The sequence below is a fragment of the Narcine bancroftii genome, chromosome 6 (assembly GCF_036971445.1).
Source record: "Narcine bancroftii isolate sNarBan1 chromosome 6, sNarBan1.hap1, whole genome shotgun sequence".
In the NCBI taxonomy this organism is placed as follows: Eukaryota; Metazoa; Chordata; class Chondrichthyes; order Torpediniformes; family Narcinidae; genus Narcine; species Narcine bancroftii.
Window position 1 is genome coordinate 81,849,474 of NC_091474.1, and position 22,557 is coordinate 81,872,030.

Genomic DNA, 22,557 nt, shown 5'->3' on the forward strand with positions numbered 1-22,557 from the left:
TGAAGTTTGAACCAGAACTTGTATACTTGACACTCAGGGTATAAAAGATAGCCAAATTACTTTTCTATAAAGTTCAAAAAATAGGAGGAAAAAGGCAGTCAGCTCCTTAAACCTTTCCTTCCGTGTCCTACATTTCCTTGTATGCTTTTAGGCCTTTCGTTTACAAAAATCTAACAAAATCTGATTTTAACAAATTGATTCAGCATTGATTGTTCAAAATTTCAGCAAGGCTTTGAATATAGAATTATTTCTTAATATTGATATTGAAAACCCTGGCTCTAACTTGTAAGCCATTCTCCCTTAACCGAGGGTCCACAGTCAGCAAGAAATAGAGTGAAATGAGAAAGTCTGCAGATACTGTGATTATACTTTGACGAAGGGCTCGGACCTGAAATGTTGGTTCAATTTATTGTCCTCTATGAACAGTGTGGGACCTGCTAAGTTTCTTCAGCACTTTTAGAACATAGAACATTACGGCACAGTACAGACCTTTTGGCCTTTGAAGTTGTGCTGACTTGTATATTCCTACCAAAAAAAAATGTACTTCGTAACCCTCTATTTTTCTTTCATCTATGTGCTTGTCTAAGAATGAAAGAATCTGTAAAATGCCCCTAATGTTCCAGCCTTCACCACCATCCCTGGCAAGGCATTCTAGGAACCCACAACTCCTCGTGTTTTTTTTAAAAAAAAATCCTTACCCCTGATGTCTTCCCTAAACTTTCTTCTCACCACTTTGTAGAGATGTCCCCTGGTGTATGCTATTCTTACCCGGAGAAAAAAGGCACTGGCTGTTCACCTTGTATATGCCTCTCAGAATTTGTAGACCTCTATTAAGTCTTATCTCATCCTTCTTCCCTCCAAAGAGAAAAGCCCCAGTCTCATAAGACTTAATTTCCAATCCAGGCAACATCCTGGTAAATCTCTTCTGCACCCTCTCCATAGCTTCCACATCCTTTCCTCTATTTTGAGGAAGAAATAGTTTTTTTCTCTTTCTCTAATTATCTTATCAGTTCTACATAATACATTGAAATATTCTATTGTAGCCGACCGCTACAAAGAAACACGCACACCACAAACGCAGTGTGCAGGTTAAGCTCACTCACTTTATTAGGGCTGGAAAGGCTGCTTTTATACTGTTCAAGTTCCTGCCATTTTGACTGAGTCACCATCTGAATAACAATAGCGGGCGGGAACATCCATGCATATGAATGTCCTTCTTCCCCAGCCTGTTTCTGCTGAGTTAGCTGGGCAGCTTGACCAACACCATTTTAGGTCTGATGCCTCCTCAGCTTCTACCCCCACCGGTTCGTTGTCCTGGGAGTCGCTGCCGCGCGATGTGCCGGCCCGATCTCCGCAATAGTGGGTCGCCACGCTATCAAGTTATCTATTAGCCATCTATCCAAATAATCTAGTAATATTTTATGGTTGTTCATGACAAAAATTGAGCAGCATGCACTAGATTAGCAGAAGTGTAAATACCTTGTGTTTGATGAGAAGAAGCATGTATTATGTAAATTAAATTGCTTGGTTGAGAAACAAATTGACCTCCAAGCCGTGTGAAGAAGCCTGGCTGATGAGACTTCTCCTGGCTATTTATTTGCTCTCCTCTGTGGGTGGCCAAATCCAGTCTCTGTGGGATGTGTAGCAATTGGCTTTGGATTTGTTCAGGCACTGCAGCACTTCAATCTCAAACTGACCTTGAGTTTAACTGACACACAGTCGAAATTGCGACCAAGGTATAATTCACCTAATTTTGCTTCCATTGTGGATTGCATTAACCTGTGCTTTTGTTTAAAAAAAAAAGTCACTCCCAGTGAACTAAAAGGATAAAGGTATAGATATAAATTAAGAAACTTGAATCATGACACAGGAAACAAACACTTGATGCAAAGACAGAAGAACTTTTTGGAATTCCAAACCCCTTGTTATTGGACACATGTGTGACTGCAGAAGATGGTATCTGGAGGATTCCGTACACCACCCCATTTTTAGAGTTTTAAATGGTTCTTCACCTCTCCGATAGCTTCCATTATACAGTAAAATCAGAACTGAGGCAGTCAGTAATTCTGACTGTTTCCCTCCTCTTGTACTGCACGGGGCACCAGTGATACTAATGGTGACTCTTTGACTTATGGCGGGCAGAGGGCAATCTTGTGTAATATTACATGTTCTGTGCTATTACATGACAATAAAGGAATCTTGAAATGGACCATTTGGTCCACTGTCAATGCACCAACCTGTAACTACATTTTCATTCTCCTCCACATAATATGATTTTCTGTGTAAGCAAACAGCCTGTCATTGTTACTCTTGTGAGTTCCTTGCTTCCAAAATCCAAATACCTGTACAAAAGAAAGCTCTGGTAAGAGTATTGTAAAAAGAACAGCATCACTTGATCAACAAGATAAAGAAAATTCTAAAGGATTCATTTCTGCTATCTTTCATCAGAAAACTAGAAATCTAGCAAGCCTCCCAGGAGACCTGTTTGAGAAACAGTGATTAAAGCTGCAGTTACAAGGTCAGCTGCAGCAACTATTGAGGTAGAGCTGCTATTCAGAAAAAAGGGGAAAGACAGAGATACATTTGTGTAGCACCTTTCCACCTCAGAACAAATGAAGCACCATGCAGCAGCAAACTGAATGTTTTTTCAACTGTGGTGCTGCTATTTCAGTTTGTGAAATGCGTCAATTAATTCTCACACTTCAAAGCCCCCACTGGCAGCAGCAAGTTTATGTTTTGATGCTGGTTGAAGGATAAATATTCTGCACCTGTTCATAACTCGTCAATTTTGATCAACTTTGCTATTAACTTCAAATTCACTTGAAAGTATTTCTGACACATCTCTTCCCTTTCTGAATCTCTCTTTCTCCATCTCAGGAGACAAGTTATCCACTGACATGTACGATCAACCCAATGCACTGAAGTACCTCCCTGAACTATGATCGTGTGCAGATCTCTGAGCATTAATTCCATTAAGTAAAAACCCTTGTGATCTATAACTTTAGCAACCGGAAAAAAAATACGGAAGTTTAAATTTGGCACGCCTTAACCCTTAGTTCTCCAATCGTGAAACAAGGAATCTCAAACAAGTGGAAAATTCACTTATCTTGAACCTACCAATCCCCACAGGTGCCGGTTACCAGGGATTTTACTGTACCTACTGATTTCCTTTTTAATTCCTTATCTTCAGTATTGAGATACGCCAAATAAACAAACATCTTCAATAAAAAGTAATACCTCTCCCCCTTGTAGATCAAATATTAAAGTTTTCTTTTCTTTGCAGAAATTTGAAGAGTACTTTTTTGGTGAAGTGGAACTGAACATGGTCCATGTCTCCCAGAGGTTGTCAGCCGACAGTTCTGGGTTCTATTCTTCTTCTGGCTCCATCAGATTTTCTTAAAGAGTGTGGAATTGCTGAGGCTTGACTGGTTGACAGGATGTGTGGAGGACCCCATCAACCCCACCCCATCCAAATCAAAAGACAACAGATAAGTCTGTCTGCTCAACTTGGGAACCACAAAAGAACTGACTAACATGGTGGTTCATAACTCATGAACCAGGATTTCACTGGGATCAATTTAACTCTCAAAGTTCAAATTTATTGTCAGACATGCAACACTAAGATTTTTTTTCCTGCGAGCCAGGCAGAATTTCTACTTATCCGTAGAATAAACTGTACTCAAGAAAAATGTAAACAAAGAAAAAAGCAAACCACAAATATAGAAAAAAAATCACTAATAAATCATGTGCAAAGTAAATGAGTCTCTGAGTCTGTTGTTTAGAAGTCTGATGGTGGAGGGTAGCAACTGATCCTGGTGTGGCGAGCCTTGTGGCACCTATACCTCTTTCCTGATGGCAAACAGCGAGAACAGAGCATGTGCGGGGTGGTGTGGATCTTTGATGATTGCTGCTGTGATCTACCACGTAGATGTTCTCGATGGTAGGGAGAGTTTACCTGTGATTTCCTGGACTGTGTCCACTACCCTTTGCAGAGGTTTATGCTCATTTGACTCTGATTGGGGTCCATAGATGAGGAAATCTGAAGCAAAGGCTGAATTGTTGTGATATTCTTGACCTTGGGATGAGATGCTGACATTGAAAAAATGTATTTGCTAGAAGCAGTGCAACTAAGTCTAGAACAATAGAGTCAGATGCTCAGCAACACTCCCTGATTTTGACTTAAATACTGGTCTTCTGCAGAATGCATCCCTTTGAACCAGTTTGTCATTTGCCCATATTCCTGTGCCAATTATTCTGTGCTCTCTTGGGCAAATTGCCAATTTTCATTCTGCTATGCTACTGCAGACTGCCTTTGAGTTTTGTCGACAGCCAGCAGGCAGAGGAGAGTCTCTTGTTGCCATCGCCACCTCAGACCTAGAAACATGAGACCAGTGTGCTAACATTCTGTTCCAGCCTGCCCTCTGACTGCTGTGAACAGTCTCAGTCTGTCAGACAGTTGCAGGAAATGTGGGGTTGCTATATGTTGTGATAAGTTCAGAGTGGAACAAAGCAGATGTGCTTAATGTGTAGCAAATACATCATCTTGGACAAGTAAAACCTGACATGCCTATGAATTCCCTGCTGAATAAAGTCTGTAAGGTTTTTTTTTGGCCTTTTCTGACAGCAAACAAATTTGAAAATCGAGGACAGAAATGTAGGATGGAACTATTTTAAAATTGCAGAATGGTGCTTGAAAGCAGCCGGCTGCTTGAGTTCCAGATAACAGAGGTTTTACTGTATTACAATCAATGCTCAGAGATCTGCACATGAGAGGTCAGGGAGGTACTCCAGTGCATTGGGTTGATGGTAAATGGATAGCTTGTCTCCTGAGGTGGGGGCACATCTGGAAAGGGAAGCCATGTGTCAGAAATACTCCGTGAATTTGAAGGTGAGATTGGGCTTAGTAGCAAAGTTGATCAAAATTGACGCATGGTGACTGCTCGTTGGAAGGCCTCTAGGCTCCTCATGCTCCCTTTCCAGAGGCACTTGGGCACAGAAGTATTCACAGAAGAAGGGAAGGCACTTGGCCTGGGTGGAATCCTCAGATGACCTGCTACCTGGCCCTTGATCAAGCCCAGAAGTAGACTAACAAGGAGGATCCTTTCCTTATAATGATGCCTGTCATTATGACCGTCAGATTGGTCACCGTAGCTGGGATAGAGTATCCCCACACAATACAGGCCCATCATTGTGCAGGCACTAAACTACCGGGGAGCAAGATACCCAGAAAGCAGTAATTATTGCTTTTGCTCTCAGATATTCCACTTTCTTTGATCTCTTTCCACTTCAGCCTACCAGCTCACTGCTCAGAGATGAGGACCATCTTTTGGAAATGCTCAGAAAGTCAGATAGCATCTGTGGAGAGTGTTTACATATCAGGTCTTTAATTTGGGGTGGCATGGTTAGCCCAATGCTCTTACAGTGGCAGCGATTGGGACTGGGGTTCTGTAAGGAGTTTTTACTTTCTGTGTCTGTGTGGGTTTTCCCAGGGTCTCCAATTTACTACCACCCTTCGAAACATACTGGAGGTGTAGGTTAATTGGATGTAATTTGTCAGAATGAGCTCATGGGCCAAAATGGCTTCTTATGGTGCTGTATGTCAAAATTTAAAATTTAAATTGGACATCATGGGAGAATTTCCAGCCTTTCCTGCTGCATTTTCAGCATCTATTATTTTTGCTTGTGTATACCCACTTAAAATGTGTGAAATAACATTTGTGAGGATCTTGCCAATAAGGCCCTGGAATAATAGAAAACGCCATGCATCATTGAACAGGGGAAAAGGAGGCAGGTGCTACTACTTGGTCAGGGAATAGGCAGAGCCAATGTATTTGGGTGCTGCCACGCACAGTCAACGAGCAAAGATTGGGTAAAGGCATCGAACAAGAACAAGATTATTTTATTGTTATGTAATGAAACAGAAGGTGTAATATTACATGCAATTTCATTTAGTCTACTGCAGGGCAGACAAAGGTTTGCTATCAGCAGAAATTACCTAGCACCCCTTACAGCCAGAGAAAAGCAAAAGAGAGTGTGTGTGTATCTCCCCCCACCCCGCCCCCGCCGAGTCACTAAATGCCCATGACTTCACCTCAGTCCGAACCATCAGCAATCCAAGCTCCAGATACACACCTCAACATGATCGGGAAGCCTCTAGTGCCCTCTCACACCCTGGGTCCAATACCTTGAACCCCTCCAGCAGCCCACAATCGTCAGCATCCCACAGCCTGTGTGGGTTCCGCGTCTCGTTGGTGAAAAGGAGCTGAAGGGATGGGAATTGATGTTTTGCATGTGATTGTCAGATGGAACTGAATAAACTTGCAGTGTTGTGAGCTGATGTAAGCATCCTGTATAAAACAGGCTGTTGGAGGGATGCAATGGTTGAGCAGTATCTTCTTCTCCCATTAATGCTGCTCCACTTTCTGAATTCCTCCACATATGAAACCCGAAAATCTACAGACACTGTGTTTGTAGTAAAAACACAAAATTGCTGGAGGAACTCAGCTGGTCTTGCACTGTCGAAAGGTCATGTTCAAGTTTATTCTCAACAAGTACAACCTGACAAAACAGTGTTCTCTAGTCCTCAGTGCAAACCATACAGGCACACAACTAGACATAACACACATACAATAAATATGCAGAACAAATACACATAAGTAAAAATAAATGTAAAAATATTATTTAGTAAATGTGAGAATATGGTTAGTGTGAGCAGTTCCTTTGGTTGTCCAGCATTCTCATTGTCCATGGGACGAAGCTGTTCCTCAGCTTGGTGGTGCTGGCTCGGAAACTCCTGTATCTCTTTCCTGACGGGAGCCACAGAAAGATGCTGTGTGCGGGATGGTAGGGGTCCTCAATTATTCAAACAGAGATCCTGGTAGATCCTGCCGACATTGCAGGGAGGGAGACTCCATTGAATCTCTCTGCCACTCTTATGGTCCTGTGGATTGACCTCTGATCCATTTCTCTGCAGCAACCGTACTGGGGTGCAGTCGGCCAGGATGCTCTCGTTAGAACTCCTGTAGAAGGTTGACAAGACGATGGCCGGTAGCCTTGCCCACTTCAGTGTTCGTAGGAAGTGCAGTCATTGTTGCTGCTTCCTGACAAGAGAGGGGCCCACAAGGTAAAGATATCTTTTCCTCCTCTGGATGCTGCAAGACCTCCTGAGTTCCTCCAGCATTTCTGTGTTTTTACTGCAGCATATTATTCTTTGCACTCAATTCCAGCATCTGCTGTCTCTTGTCTTCTATATTACTTACTTTTCAATGCAATTGTCTGGATCGATTTGTTTCCTTGTGCAGGTCTAGATTTTGACCTTGTACAATGTTGTTCAGAGAATATGAAAAATAGCAGAAATGACGCATTCAGGCCTTGCACTCTGCTGTGTCGATCAACAAGATCATGTCTATTTTCCTGGTTTTTTTTTTTAATTTTTTATTTTTCACACCATAAATCACGTTAGCCATGATATACACTTTTTCTTTTTCACACATATACAGTGACTTTTTCTCCCCCCCCCCCCCTCCTCCCAAGCCACCCCCCCACCCCCTCCTCTCATCCATTTTAGGTATACAATCTAGGTTGCATTAAGCCAGTCAGACAATGTTGTCATTCAACAAAAATACACCAGAAATTCTACTGAGTCCATTCTTTTCTTTTCTTCTCCTTCCATCAACTTAGGTAATGTTTGTTCCCGGTAGGTTTTCGCTATTGTATTTAATGTAAGGCTCCCATACTTGTTCGAATATTTCAATATTATTTCTTAAACTATATGTTATTTTTTCTAATGGAATACATTTATTCATTTCTATATACCATTGTTGTATTTTCAAATTATCTTCCATTTTCCAGGTTGACATAATACATTTTTTTGCTACAGCTAGGGCTATCTTAACAAATCTTTTTTGTGCATCTTCCAAGTCAATTCCAAATTCTTTATTTTTTATGTTACTTAGGAGAAAGATCTCTGGATTCTTTGGTATATTGTTTTCTGTTATTTTATTTAATATCTGATTGAGATCATCCCAAAATTTTTCTACTCTCTCACATGTCCAGATTGCATGAGTTGTTGTTCCCCTTTCTTTTTTACATCGAAAACATCTATCAGATACTGTTGGGTCCCATTTATTTAACTTTTGCGGTGTAATGTATAGTCTGTGTAACCAATTATATTGTATCATACGCAGCCTCGTATTTATTGTATTTCTCATCGTTCCAGAACATAATTTCTCCCATGTTTCCTTTTTTATCTTTATATTTAAATCTTGTTCCCATTTTTGTATAGTTTTACCATTTGTTTCCTCATTCTCCTTTTCTTGCAATTTAATATACATATTTGTTATAAATCTTTTGATTAACATTGTATCTGTAATCACATATTCAAGGTTACTTCCCTCTGGTAAACTCAAATTGCTTCCTAATTTATCTTTCAAGTAGGATCTAAGTTGGTAATATGCCAGCGCTGTATCTCCAGTTATATTGTACTTATCTCTCATTTGTTCAAAGGATAAGAATCTACTTCCTGAAAAACAATTTTCTATTCTTTTAATCCCTTTTTTTTCCCATTTTCTAAAGGAAAGGTTGTCTATTGTAAAAGGGAGTAGCTTATTTTGCGTCAATATTAGTTTTGGTAATTGATAATTTGTTTTATTTCTTTCTACATGAATCTTCTTCCATATATTGAGGAGATGGTGTAATACTGGAGAAGTTCTATGTTGTACCAATTTTTCGTCCCATTTATATAATATGTGTTCAGGTATCTTTTCCCCTATTTTATCTAATTCTAATCTCGTCCAGTCTGGTTTTTCCCTTGTTTGATAAAAATCTGATAGGTACCTTAATTGTGCGGCTCTATAATAATTTTTGAAGTTTGGCAATTGTAAGCCTCCTTGTTTATACCATTCTGTTAATTTATCTAGTGCTATCCTCGGTTTCCCCCCTCTCCATAAAAATTTCCTTATTATTTTCTTTAACTCTTTGAAGAATTTTTCTGTCAGTTGTATTGGCAATGCCTGAAATAAGTATAGTATCCTTGAAAAAATGTTCATTTTAATACAGTTTATCCTTCCTATCAGTGTTAGTGGTAGCTCTTTGCAATGTTATAAATCGTCCTGTAATTTTTTCATTAGTGGATTGTAATTGAGTTTATATAATTGGCCTAGATTTTTGTTTATTTGTACACCTAGGTATCTTATTGCCTGCATTTGCCATCTGAATGGGGATTCCTTCTTAAATTTTGAGAAATCCGCGTTATTCATAGGCATTGCTTCACTTTTATTTACGTTTATCTTGTATCCCGACACTTCTCCATATTCCTTCAATTTCTTATATAGTTCTTTTATTGATAGTTCTGGTTCTGTTAAGTACTCTATCTCATCATCCGCAAATAGACTGATTTTATATTCCCTGTCTTTTATTTTTATTCCTTTTATATTATTATCTATTCTTATCGATTCTGCTAGTGGTTCTATAGCTAGCGCAAACAATAATGGTGATAGTGGGCATCCCTGCCGCGTTGACCTGCTTAAGTTAAATTGCTTTGATACATGTCCATTTACTGTCACTTTCGCTAACGGTCCCTTATATAATGCTTTAATCCAATTAATATACTTCTCCAGTAAACTGAATTTTTGCAATACTTTGAAGAAATAATTCCATTCTACTCTGTCGAAGGCCTTCTCTGTGTCTAAAGCAACTGCTACTGCAGGTGCTTTATTTCCTTCTACTGCATGAATTAAGTTAATAAATTTACAAATATTGTCTGTTGTGCGTCTTTTTTTGATAAATCCAGTTTGGTCTAAATTTACCATTTTCGGTACCTGTTCTGCTAATCTGTTTGCTAATAGTTTAGCTATTATCTTATAATCTGTGTTTAGCAAAGATATTGGTCTATATGACGCTGGTGAGAGTGGATCTTTCCCTTGTTTTAGTATCACTGTAATTATTGCTGTTTTACATGAATCTGGTAAGTTTTGTGTCTCATCAATCTGGTTGATTACATCCAGGAGGGGCGGTATTAATAGGTCTTTAAATGTTTTGTAGAATTCTATTGGGAGTCCATCCTCTCCTGGTGTCTTATTATTTGGTAATTTTTTTATTATCTCTTGTATTTCTACTGTTCCAAATGGTTCTGTTAATTTATTTTGTTCCTCTATTTGTAGTTTTGGTAGTTCAATTTTAGTCAAAAATTCATCTATTTTCCCTTCTTTCCCTTCGTTTTCAGTTCGGTATAATTGTTCATAGAATTCTCTGAAGTTTTCCTTAATTTCTTTTGGATTATATGTAATTTGTTTGTCTTTTTTCCTTGTTGCCAATACCATTTTCTTAGTTTGCTCTGTCTTAAGCTGCCATGCTAAGATTTTGTGTGTTTTTTCACCTAGTTCATAATATTTCTGTTTTGTCTTCATTATATTCTTCTCCACCTTATATGTTTGTAATGTTTCATATTTTATTTTTTTATCCGCCAATTCTCTTCTTTTGGTTGTATCTTCCTTTATTGCTAATTTTTTTTCTATGTTTACTATTTCCCTTTCCAACTGCTCTGTTTCCTGATTATAGTCCTTCTTCATCTTGGTTGCATAACTTATTATTTGCCCTCTAATGAATGCTTTCATTGCGTCCCATAGTATAAACTTATCTTCCACTGATTCCGTATTTACTTCAAAATACATTTTTAATTGTTTTTCAATAAATTCTCTAAAATCCTGTCTTTTAAGTAGCATGGGGTTTAATCTCCATCTATACATTCTTGGAGGGATGTCCTCTAGCTTTACTGTCAGTATTAAGGGTGAATGGTCCGATAGCATTCTCGCTTTATATTCTGTTTTTCTTACTCTATCCTGCATACTAGCTGATAACAAAAATAGGTCTATTCTTGAGTATGTTTTATGTCTAGTCGAGTAGTATGAGTATTCCTTTTCTTTTGGGTTTTGTTTCCTCCATATGTCCAAAAGTTTCATTTCTTGCATTGATTTAATTATAAATTTGGTTACTTTGTTCTTCCTGTTAATTTTTTTCCCCGTTTTATCCATATTTGGATCCAAATTCAGATTGAAATCCCCTCCTATTAGTATGTTCCCTTGCGTATTAGCTACCTTCAAAAAGATATCTTGCATAAACTTTTGATCTTCTTCGTTAGGTGAATATATATTAAGTAGATTCCAAAGCTCCGAATATATCTGACATTTTATCATAACATATCTCCCTGCTGGATCTATTATTTCCTCTTCTATTTTAAATGGCACATTTTTGCTAATTAATATAGCCACTCCTCTTGCTTTTGAATTATACGATGCTGCTGTTACATGTCCTACCCAATCTCTCTTTAATTTCTTGTGCTCCAATTCAGTTAAGTGTGTTTCTTGGACAAATGCTATATCAATTTTTTCCTTTTTCAGTAAATTTAGTAGTTTCTTCCTTTTAATTTGGTTATGTATTCCATTAATATTTAAAGTCATATAGTTCAGCGTAGCCATTTTATATTTTGTTTATCTTCTCTTTCCGTTTTTCCATCATTACCTTTCCTCCTTTTCCATTTCTGTTTTCTTATTTTCAACTCTTTACAAGACAACATTCCTACAACATCCAACATTTTCCTTATTCTCCTATTTCTATCTTCTTTATCCCCAATCTCCCCTTCCCCTCCTGAGTTGTCCTTTATCCCTTGTCGGACAACCACATCTCCCCTCTCCATTTGGATTTGCGAATCCACTCGCAAGCGTCAACTGATTTTGCAGTGACCGCTCTTTTCCCCCACCCAGCCCCCCCCAGAAAAGATTTCACTTTTCATATGTCACAAAGGTCACTCTTTTAATTCCCTTCTTATTCTCTCTATTCCATTACCTTCCCTTATTAATTCTTGTCTATACTATCTATGTTTTCCTCTAATTACAGATACTTTCACGTATGCCCATTGTCTCTATTCACTCTTATACCTCTTTACCCGCATACATATCAATCGTGGTCATTTTTACCCTCATTACCTGTCTTCATCCCTCAGTCTATTTTTGTCTTTACCCACATACATATCAATCGTGATCATTTTTACTCTCATTACCCGTCTTCATCCCTCAGTCTATTTTTGTAATTGTTCTGCAAATTTTCGTGCTTCTTCTGGATCCGAGAACAGTCTGTTTTGTTGTCCTGGAATAAATATTTTCAATACCGCAGGATGCTTCAGTATAAATTTATACCCTTTCTTCCATAAAATCGCCTTTGCTGTATTGAACTCTTTTCTCTTCTTTAGGAGTTCAAAACTTATATCTGGATAAATGAAGATATTTTGCCCTTTATACTCCAGTGGTTTGTTGCCCTCTCTTACTTTTTCCATTGTCTTCTCCAGTACCTTTTCTCTTGTAGTATATCTTAGGAATTTTACTACAATAGATCTTGGTTTTTGTTGTGGTTGTGGTTTAGAGGCCAATGCTCTATGTGCCCTTTCTGTTTCCATTTCTTGCTGTAGTTCTGGACATCCTAGGGTCTTAGGGATCCACTCTTTTATAAACTCCCTCATATTCTTGCCTTCTTCATCTTCCTTAAGGCCCACTATCTTTATGTTATTTCTTCTGTTATAATTTTCCATTATATCTATTTTTTGAGCTAGTAGTTCTTGTGTCTCTTTAATTTTTTTATTAGATTCCTCCAATTTCTTTTTTAAGTCTTCTACCTCCATTTCTGCTGCTACTGCCCGTTCTTCCATCTTGTCCATTTTTTTCCCCCATTTCTGTTAAGGTCATATCTATTTTATTCACTTTCTCTTCTGTGTTGTTTATTCTTCTTCTTAAATCATTGAATTCCTGTGTTTGCCTTTCTTTAAATGACTCCATGTATCCTCTAACAAGAGCAAGTATATCCTTTACCTTGCCTTTCCCTTCATCTATTTCACTGTATTCTTCCTCTTCTTCTTCCTCTGGGTTGGCCATCTGTTGTTTCTTTGTTGCCCTTTCCTTCTCTTCTTTCTTGTTTCTATTGTCTTCTGTGGTCTCTTCTTGCTGCAGGTGTTCTGCAGCTGTCGTTGCCGGCTGTGGAGATCGACTCCCCAGCTGGTCCCCCTTCCCGTCGGTGTGTTTTTTTTCATGCGCGGTTGCGCACTTTTACTCGGCTCTGTGAGCCATTGTTGTAGTTCTTTTTCTACCGACCTGAGGTAGCGGGCTCCTCTCTCCACAGCGGGCCTCTTCGGACAGGTAAGGCCTTCACCTTTTTCCTCCGTTGTCTTCTCTTCCTCTCTTCTTACCGTTGATTTTGATTTTTCTTCTTTTGTCTCCATCTTCTTTCCACCTTTATACTCACTTTTCTTTAACTTTTATTTCTGTGCCTTTGTATTTTCTCTTGTTTTTCCCGACTTTTCTGGAGAGGGCTGGAGTTCTCCGTCCGGCCACTACTCCATCACGTGACTCCTCCTTCTATTTTCCTGGTTGATCTTCGTATTCCCAACACATCCATCCAACCTTCTAGGATGCAGAATTCCAAAAGGTTGACTGTCCTCTGGGGAAAGAAATTACTCCTTACCTGAATCTGAGATGACAGCCCTATCATCAGATCAGCCATGATCTCATTGAATGGTGGAACAAGCTCAATGGGCCGGACTCCAGCTCCTATTTTTTATGTCCTTTGGTTAAGAAGTACCACCAGGTGCTACCTCTCCACCATCAAGCTCCTGGACAACAAACTAAATCAGAGACTATGTGCAGTGACAACAAAATTAAACAGCCTCTCAGCATCTATCCTGCCTTTCATACACTCTCCTTTCTAATTCCAGGTGAAAACTCAACCACCTTGTCTGTGCTGAGCCAGGGTACATGCTGAGTGCCTTTCCTGAAGTAAATCATTGGATCTTTACGATAACTGAGCTTTTTTGGCTGAAGCCCATTTCACTCGTTCATTAGATTAGAATTTGCTGTGATATGATCTGGCAAATTAACCACCAGTCTGCTAATTCAATGAGAAAACTAAATAAGGATCATGATATTGAATTTATATTAATGTGTATCTGGGCTACTTCCTCTATGAATATAGGACACAGTCTGTCTCCAAAGTTCATGCACTGGAGAGCGATCTTGCAGGACAGCCTTCCTTACCACTGCAGTGTCAACATCAATTAATTCTGCACAAATTTCACTATTTGCGCATAATAAAGTAGACTGAAAATCTCTTTTGAGTCCAATGGAGCCAATTGTTGCCTAGAGCTGTCTTCACGTCCACAAGTAATTGGAAAGCCAACTTCTTTCTCGGAGCTCCAGTAGTCTTTTCAGGTTGAAGTTTACTGGAATCAATTATTGAGTTATTTAATCTGCAAGAGAATATTGGCAGGAGGTTTTTAAAAAAATCAAACCGTTCAGCCTGGAGTTGTTGGAGTTAGTCTGCGTCACACAAAAAGATGACAGCCACAAATCATGTTGCATTTAACAAAAAGAATATGCATCTCCTTAGTTTAATTACAGTGGTGTCATTAGCTTAGGAAAGACGACCATAGGTGCTCATTACCAATGGAGTCCTATGTCCTTATAGTGCCACACTTTAGGCGAGGCATTGAACTGTATACCGCCTGTTGGAAAATTAGAGAACCGTACGGCCCCTCAACCCTAATTTCGATTTAAATAAATTGTGACGTTCACCTGCCTTTTCTCCTTAGCTTTTTTATACTGTGGACACACACAAAACTTACTGACATCTCAAATAGACCCTTCAGCCCTTCTTGTCTCCTACCTAGACTGTGTGAAGAAGTTCCCCCTAAACTTTTCCCTGTTCACTCTTATCCCATGTCCTCCAGTTTGTATCTTCCCTACTCTCAGGGAAAAAGCTTACCCACATTTATTCTGTCTATATCCCCCTTAATTTTAAATACGTCCATAAAATCTCCCCTCATCTACGCTCAATGGAAAAAAAGTCCTAACCTTTTTTAACCTTCCCCTGTAACTCGGTTCCTGAAGTCCGAGCAACATCCTAAAATCTCAGCACTCTTTCAACCTTATTTATGTCCTTCCTGTAGTTAGGTGACCAAAACTGAACACAATGCTCCAAATGTGGCCTCACCAACTTTACCATAACATCCCAACTCCTTTCCACAATATTTTGATTTATGAAGGCCAATATGCCAAAAGCTCTCCTTATAACCCTATCTACCTGTGATGCCACTTTCAAGGAACTATATTCCCAAATCCTTCTACTGCATTCCTCAGTGCCCTACTATTTACTGTGTATGTCCTCTCTTGGTTTGTCCTTCCAAAATCCAACACTTCACACTTGTCGGCATTAAATTCCATCTGCCTTTTTTTGTATTATTTTTCCAGCTGGTCCAGATCCCTCTGCAAATTTTGAAAACTGTTAAAGCTGTTAAAAAAAAATCCCAAGACACTTCATAGGAGTCTTGATCAAACAAACTTTGGAACCTGTTTTCAAGTTCGAGTTTCATTTGTGTTTACAAGCAAAGTTAATTGAAACTTTAGTTTTGTAAAAAAGCTGACTCCATGCAGTCAGCACAAGGTAGTGGATCTGCTCATCCTGAATCAGCCTCATTGTTACTGACATTGACAAAGTGTTTCTCTCTAACTTATGATGGATTGTTTTCTCAACTCAATTAAATATTATTCTCAAACTACAAACTTGTCTCGTATGGAAACTGTAGAGGTTACACAAGAGATTGCCAGATTTGGGGACCCAGGTGGAGCAGAGAGATTGATAACCAGGCAGTACAGAATTAAAGTTATGAGTTGAAACGTTAGAGGGGATTTGAGATGCATTTCTTTATCTAATGTCCAGTAGGATATTGAAAGGCTTATAGAAGTAGAACTCCTCATCACATTTAAAAGGCATCAGAAAAAGCACTTCGTAGAAACATCCAACAGAGAAACAGGTCCTTTTGACCCACCTCATCCATATTATCCACGCTAATCCCATTTTCCCACATTAGGATGGAATTCCTCTTCACTTTTGCTGTCTAAGTCTCTTTTAAGGTTGCTATTGCATCTTCCTTCACTTCAAGTTCAAATTTATTGTTAGAGTACATCCATGATATCACATACAACCCTGAGATTCCTTTTCCTGTGAACCAGGCAGAATTTCTACTTATCGGTAGTGAAAATCTGTACTCAAGAAAAAAAGATATGTATACAAAAGAGAGAAATGGAAACAAAGAAAGAAAGCTAAACAAATGGAAAAAAAAAATTCAGTAATAAATGACAGGCAAAGAATCATTAAATGTCTCTGATTTAGTTTGTGTCCAGGAGCTTGATGGTGGAGAGGTAGCACCTGGTAGTACATCTTAACCAAGGGACATAAGAAATAGGAGCTGGAGTCCGGCCCATTGAGCTTGTTCCACCATTCAATGAGATCTTGGCTGATCTGATGATAGGCTCATCTTCACCCACCTCCCTGTTCCCCCATATCCCTTAATTCCCTATGGCACCAATACCTCTTTCCTGATCGCACGTCCTCTACGACTACCACTACCTCCTCCTTTGTTCCACACTCTTTCATGCTCTCTGTGAGAAACGCACCCCTCAGATTTCTCCCCTCTTAAACTGTGCCACTACCTTCTTGACTTCCCATATCCTTAGAAAATTATTCCAACTATGTTATCCACGCTCATAATTTTTTAAACCTCAATGAGTTCACCCCAGAGAATAAACGCAGCCTATCCAATTTCTCCTTATAGCTACATCTCTTCATATCAGACAACATCCTGGTGAAGCAAAAACACAATGCTGGAGAAACTCAGCAGGTCAAACTTTATATCACAGAGTCAAAGATTCATAACCATCGTTTTGGACATGAGCTCCTCATCAAGGTATAACAAAATGTCAGCAGGCACCTGAACAAAAGAGAGGGGAGAGGAGAGGAGAGGAGGATAGTCCCGCAGACAGGAGGTAAAAGGTGGAGAAGGGATGGAGGGCACACCAGCAAACGGGAAGGGGGGATGGCTCTGTGAATGGAGAGGGAAGGGGGTGGATGGCTGGACGTAAGAAGACAAAGAGAAAGGCAAAGGAGGGAGAATGGGGAGTGGGCTAACAGAATATAGAGAAGTCAATGTTAATGCCACCCATTTAGAAAATTAAGTGTTGCTCCTCCAATTTACGGGTGGTCTTGGTGGGACAGTACCTGAGGCCATGGACGGACATGTCAGCACGGGAATGGGGCGCGGAACTGAAGTGGTTGATCCCTGTCATTGATGCGAGCAGAGCGAAGGTTCTCGGTCAAGTGATCTCCAAGTCTGTTCCTGGTCTTCTGTTTCAGAGACAGCCACAAAGAGAGCACCGGCTGCAGAAGATAACTCCCACGGATACACAAGCAAAGCGTTGTTTGAGGCTTCGAATGGTGCTGAGGGAGTTAGTATGGGAACATCCTAGTGAATCTCTTCTGTTCTCTTTCTCCATTGCCACCACATCCATCCTGTTGTGTGGGGTCCAGAACTGTCATAATACTCTAATAATGTTTTGTACCTGTCATTACTACAGGTAATGAACTTGGTAATGGGGTTGAACTTGGAATTAGTTTCAATACCATTATTTAGCCGTCATGGACATGATTGATCCAATGGATGTTTTCTGTGTTTCAAATTCCTAGGATTATATTTCTAGCCATGTCTTCTGTTCCTGCACTATCTTCCTTATATAAATCTCCAAATACATTCATTTCTATTGCCAAATTTCTCCCAGAAGCAATGCACATTAGAATTATAATCTCTTAGTGCAAAGTATATGTTTCTGTTGGGTGTTATCTGTTGTTTTGATGCAGCATGGATTTTTTGACTTAATGCTTCAGTGATCTGCCGTGCAAAGATTTGCTAATTGATCAATTTCAGCTTAGGTTTATAGAAATTCTGATTCAACTGTCACTCAGTGCCAAGAGCACATTGCATTTATTGGCAAGGAGGCAGTGTGTTCAACAACATGATAATAATTTGTATAACAATCAGAAACTCTACTCAGTCTTGGGATTTTTGCCATACTTTTAAATTTTAAATGATAAAGACATTTTTAAGCTTCGAAGTGCTTTATGCTTTAAGTAAAGGACAAAAATTGGTTTTGAAAAGCAAAGATATATGCATCTAACAAATCTAGGTGCCATATGCGCTGGTTTATAGAATGACTCAGTGCAGGACAACCCCCAGATTTCCCACCTAAAATGTAGGTTTTGAGCCATACCCTTTGCATTGGACGACCCATTTCCCCCACCCCCACCCCACCAAGTCTGGAACTGACCAATGACGTGGAGTGATGCTGTCACAATATTTTAATACCAAATCATCCTGTATCAGCATAGTTTAAAATAAACCACCGTTGGCTTCTGCAACAGGTCATTTAAAGCCTGTACAGAACCGTGGCAGTCTTACTGACTGGATGGACCCGCAGCGGAGCGCTGCGACTTCATTGGACACGCGCAGGTTTGCTCTGCCGAACAGGCGTGCTTGAATTATTTAATGCCACTTGCATGGAGGTGAACCGGGTGTCAGCACGAGGAAGGTGCACCGAGGGGCTGACCAGGATACTTGTGTTGGAGCCACGAGATGGGGATAGGAATTGGAGGGGGAGAGGGAAGATGGCAGTGGTGTTGAGACTTCTATGTGAAGGTTTGGAATTTAGACCTACCATTACAAGATGACCCCTGATTGTGAGGCTACATTTTAAGTTTCAAGGATCATTCTGTACACTAGCATATACAGTATATGAGTTAGGCAGGTAAAGGTTGGCTCCATTTTTCTTGACAATATCATGTTAAATTGTACAGTACTCATGATCAGGCTGTAGCTTAACTAGCGTGGGCTCCAGGGAAGCAGTGGGCCAACACAGGGCACCTGATGGGAGAAACCCCCCACTGCTGAGAAGGAGAAGCCTGGGAGGGGGCTTTACAAACTAGGAGAGCAGGGGACCAGCGCAAGGCTCGGCAGCCAAAGGACCCACACTGAGTCACAGGCTGCACACAACCATCTTCAGAGAACTAGCTATCAGGACCGGTTTTTGTGAGGTTGCCGATGGTGAGCAGAGCTCCTGAAGTTCTTAATCGCATCGGGGGATTGGAACCAGGGGCCAAGGAGCAGGATTTGGATGTATCAAGCTTGGGTTCAACTCTGGAACGGATAGGATGCCGTGCAGCTATGGAGGTTACATGCAGCAGGAGGCAGTGGTATCGGAGGAGGTGATCGAATCCACGGACAGTGGATGTCTCTGAAGAGACTCTCTTTTGGTACTCTATCTGTTTGTGATAGGAGCTCTGGACTAGTGGCACTCCCTTTGTGATTTTTCAGGGCAAACTAAACTTCACCACCTATTTTTGGCTGTGGTCTCTGCTCAAAGTTTATAGGCCCCCTTCCCAGTGAAGTAGTCAAGTTCACTTGGTTTCTTCCATACTTCTTTCCTACTGACTACATAAAAATCATAACATATTTTATGATTTCAATCCATGTTTCCGCCGCCCCCCCCCCCCCCACCCCACCGTGTGCTGTGACCTCCGGGGGTGGGGGGGGCCTTATGGTGTACATAACAGTAAAGGAATCTTGACTTGCGTGCATTATTCTATTCCCGAGATGGCTGACAAGGCGAACGCGGGAACTGTGGACTCTGCTGGTCATGGGACAGGAACTGCCTGACAAGCCAGGTAGGTAGTTTGGAAGGCCCTGTGTTGCTGCCGCACCTTAAGCTGGATATATTGTGGCTCGTCACAGAAGAATGAGATAACAGTGAGGTGGATTTAGAAGAGTCGAACGTGGAGGAGGCAGATCCAAGGTTTAAGGGTCATATTAGGGAAGGAAGCAACCAAGATTATGAATTTAAATGATACCAGCAATAAATGGAATGGGAAGTTAAATCTAACCCATGTTTGAACCCATCATGAATGGTCTATCCAAATTTTTAGCAACCTCTAGGTTTCTCTGCATTAAGGTGGCCTCAATGTTCTTAATTGGTACAATATCTTACAAAGTAAACTCACAGCATGAAACCAATCTATTAATATAAACCAGTGGTTCTCAACCTTTTTCTTTCCACTCATAACAGCATCTTCAGTAATCCCTTACTAACCACAGAACACCTGTGGCATCTGTGGATTACTTAAGGTAAAGGTTATTCCATTATTGTCACGTAATACTGCATTTAGAATGTAGCATACATGAAATTCTTTAATAACTTTTGTCTACCTTAAGGCAGATGGAGAGTCGCTACTGACCAGTACTGACCAGTCCTGTCCCTGCTTAGCTTCCGAGATCAGACAATCCCAGGCGTATTCAGGATATTAGGTGTTTTGAGGTATGTGAGTGGGGAAAAAACGTTGAGAATCATTGGTATAAACACTACACCACTTCACTCAATTAATGGCCGGCAGTGTATTTATACAGTATCTTTTGCAATTTCAGGACAGCCCAAAGTGATTTACAGCCAATTAAACACTTCCAAGGTGCAGTCTCTGTTAGTGTAGAGAACACAGCAGTCGGTTTGCAGACAGGAACTCACTTAAACACCCAAGTAATAATGACCAGATCATTCTTTTATCTGGTGTCCTTTATGGAGGGATTGATAACGACCACCACATCTAAGAGAACTCCTCTGCTCTTTGAGTTGTTGGCCATGGTGGGATCGTTGAGGGGAATTGGAGCCTCAGTGTAATGTCTCATCAAAAAGGTAGCATCAATAACAATACTCCACTTCATTGGTGCAGCATTCACATATCTAAGAAAGAAAATAAATTGTTGTGATTTTTTATAACTCATTGTCTTGTCTTAAAAACTCTCATTTGTGTAGATCTATGTGGTGAAACCACTGCAATATAGTTTGTATGTGGCACTCCTTGGATTAAATTTGCATACCTTCACATAATGTCCTTGACTTTGTCAATGTCATTAGCCGAAACAGAGCATGTCCTTCGCTGGGCAGTGCTTCCTGGGGTGCTCCTGCTGGGAGCAGAAGTAGTACTTGCCGCCGGTGGTGACAGCAGTCAGGTCAGGGTGTGGGGCAGCCTGCAATCCCATGTCCAAAGATGGCAGTGCCTGCATTCCCCACATGATGGCCATTTTATCAGACAAGAAAGAATCCACATTACAGAGGGGTACTTCCAGGGTTTTAGCCAGTTTGATGGCTTTCTTTAGCTTCAGCACACCCTGTTCTAGCAGTCGCTGGCGAATGTAATCCGATCTGATGCCTGCTACACAGGCATCTCGGATCAGCTCCTTCATGTGCTCCTCTGCTGATACGGCCTTGCAGCTGCAGGCTCGTCCAAGGTCTCTCAGGACCGAAGGCAATCCTTGATCGACTCCCCGGGTTGCTGCTTACCTGTGACGAGGATGTGCCTGGCGTAGACTTCATTCATCTGGGCCAGGTACCGGCCTTTCAGTCCATTACTTCGGTGAAGGTCTTGCAGTCTCTGACCATCAAATAAACGCAGTGCCTGATCCGTAAGTGCAGCTTGTCTGCGTTGGATTGTGGAGGCCTGCAGAAACACTTTGAAGCAGCGCAGCCAGAGTTCGAACTTGTCGGATGCTTCTAGCGACCGCGGGTCGATTTCCAGCCCCTCTGGTCTCAGCAACTTGTCCATTCCAAAATTATTATAGTAATAAAATTGATGCGTTATCAATAACTCCAAAGACTAGAAGTTACCTGACTGACAGGCTTTTATTACTGTAAACTGATGGCACATCTTATGTTACTGACCTGAGACCCGAACTTGTTCTGGGGGAAGGGTTATGGCGTTGCCACCTTTATTAGGGGAATCAAGGGGGAGGAGCCACAGGTACAATCAGCAAGGGGCGGGCCAGCCATAAACACACAAACAGTATTAGCAGTGGCTCCACCACAACCTGCATGACACAGACATCTGCATCTTATCAAAGTCTTGCTTTGAGACACACTCGTTCTACTCCCAGGACTGTGTGGCCAGGCACAATTTAAATGCAGTCTACAAGTTTCCCGATGACACCACAGTTGTCGGCAGAATCACACTCGGCAATGAGGAAGTCCACAGGAAGGAGTTTTAGATCAGCTCATTTTAATTTAATTTAATGTAGGCAGACAGCATGGTAGCAGGTCCTTTCAGCCCATAAGCCTGTGCTTTCCAGTTACACCCAATTGATATACAAACAGTAGGAAGAAACTGGAGCACCCATATAACCATTTACGGAGCGGAAACAGGCCATGTTGGCCTTTCAAGTCCGCACCGGTTCACTGATTTTGTGCCCCCTCTTCAGCCATTGGTGATTTTAAGTGTAGTGTATCTTTGAGAATTTTAGCATCTATCCATAGGTCGGAGAAAGGGAAACTGTAGAAACTCCTTACAGACAGTGCTGGATTCAAACCCCGATCCCAATTGCTGGCACTGTAACAGCGTTGGACTAACCACTATACTAACCATGCTGCCCTTGAGTGGAGTCACAACAACAACCTTGCACTCAACGTTAGCAAAACTGAGCAGTGGATTGTGGACTTTAGGAGAGCACAAACCAGACCTCATTGAGGGGTCAGCAGTGGAAAAGGGTAATTCAAGTTTTTGGGTGTCTACATCTCTGATGATCTGTCCTGAGGCCTCCATGTTGATGCAATCATGAAGAAGGCCCACCAGCAGCTATGCTTCATGAAA

At 40.7% G+C, this 22,557-nt stretch overlaps 2 protein-coding genes and 1 long non-coding RNA gene across 3 annotated transcripts in view; all 3 read left to right on the forward strand.

Annotated features, from left to right (window-relative positions):
• ascc1 (activating signal cointegrator 1 complex subunit 1) overlaps window positions 1-3,758 on the forward strand; it is a 31,001-nt gene extending 27,243 nt beyond the window's left edge. Inside the window, exon 7 of the mRNA XM_069888064.1 lies at window positions 3,284-3,758. Coding sequence (XP_069744165.1) covers window positions 3,284-3,400 — 117 coding nt within the window. The 3' untranslated portion in view covers window positions 3,401-3,758. The remainder of the gene's footprint in view (window positions 1-3,283) is intronic.
• dnajb12a (DnaJ heat shock protein family (Hsp40) member B12a) overlaps window positions 1-22,557 on the forward strand; it is a 352,456-nt gene that overhangs the window by 52,069 nt on the left and 277,830 nt on the right. The gene's annotated exons all lie outside the window — the stretch shown is intronic.
• On the forward strand, window positions 16,774-20,693 carry LOC138736281 (uncharacterized). Its single transcript, XR_011340193.1, has 2 exons — window positions 16,774-16,862; window positions 17,230-20,693. It is a non-coding gene; the product is annotated as an uncharacterized lncRNA (long non-coding RNA).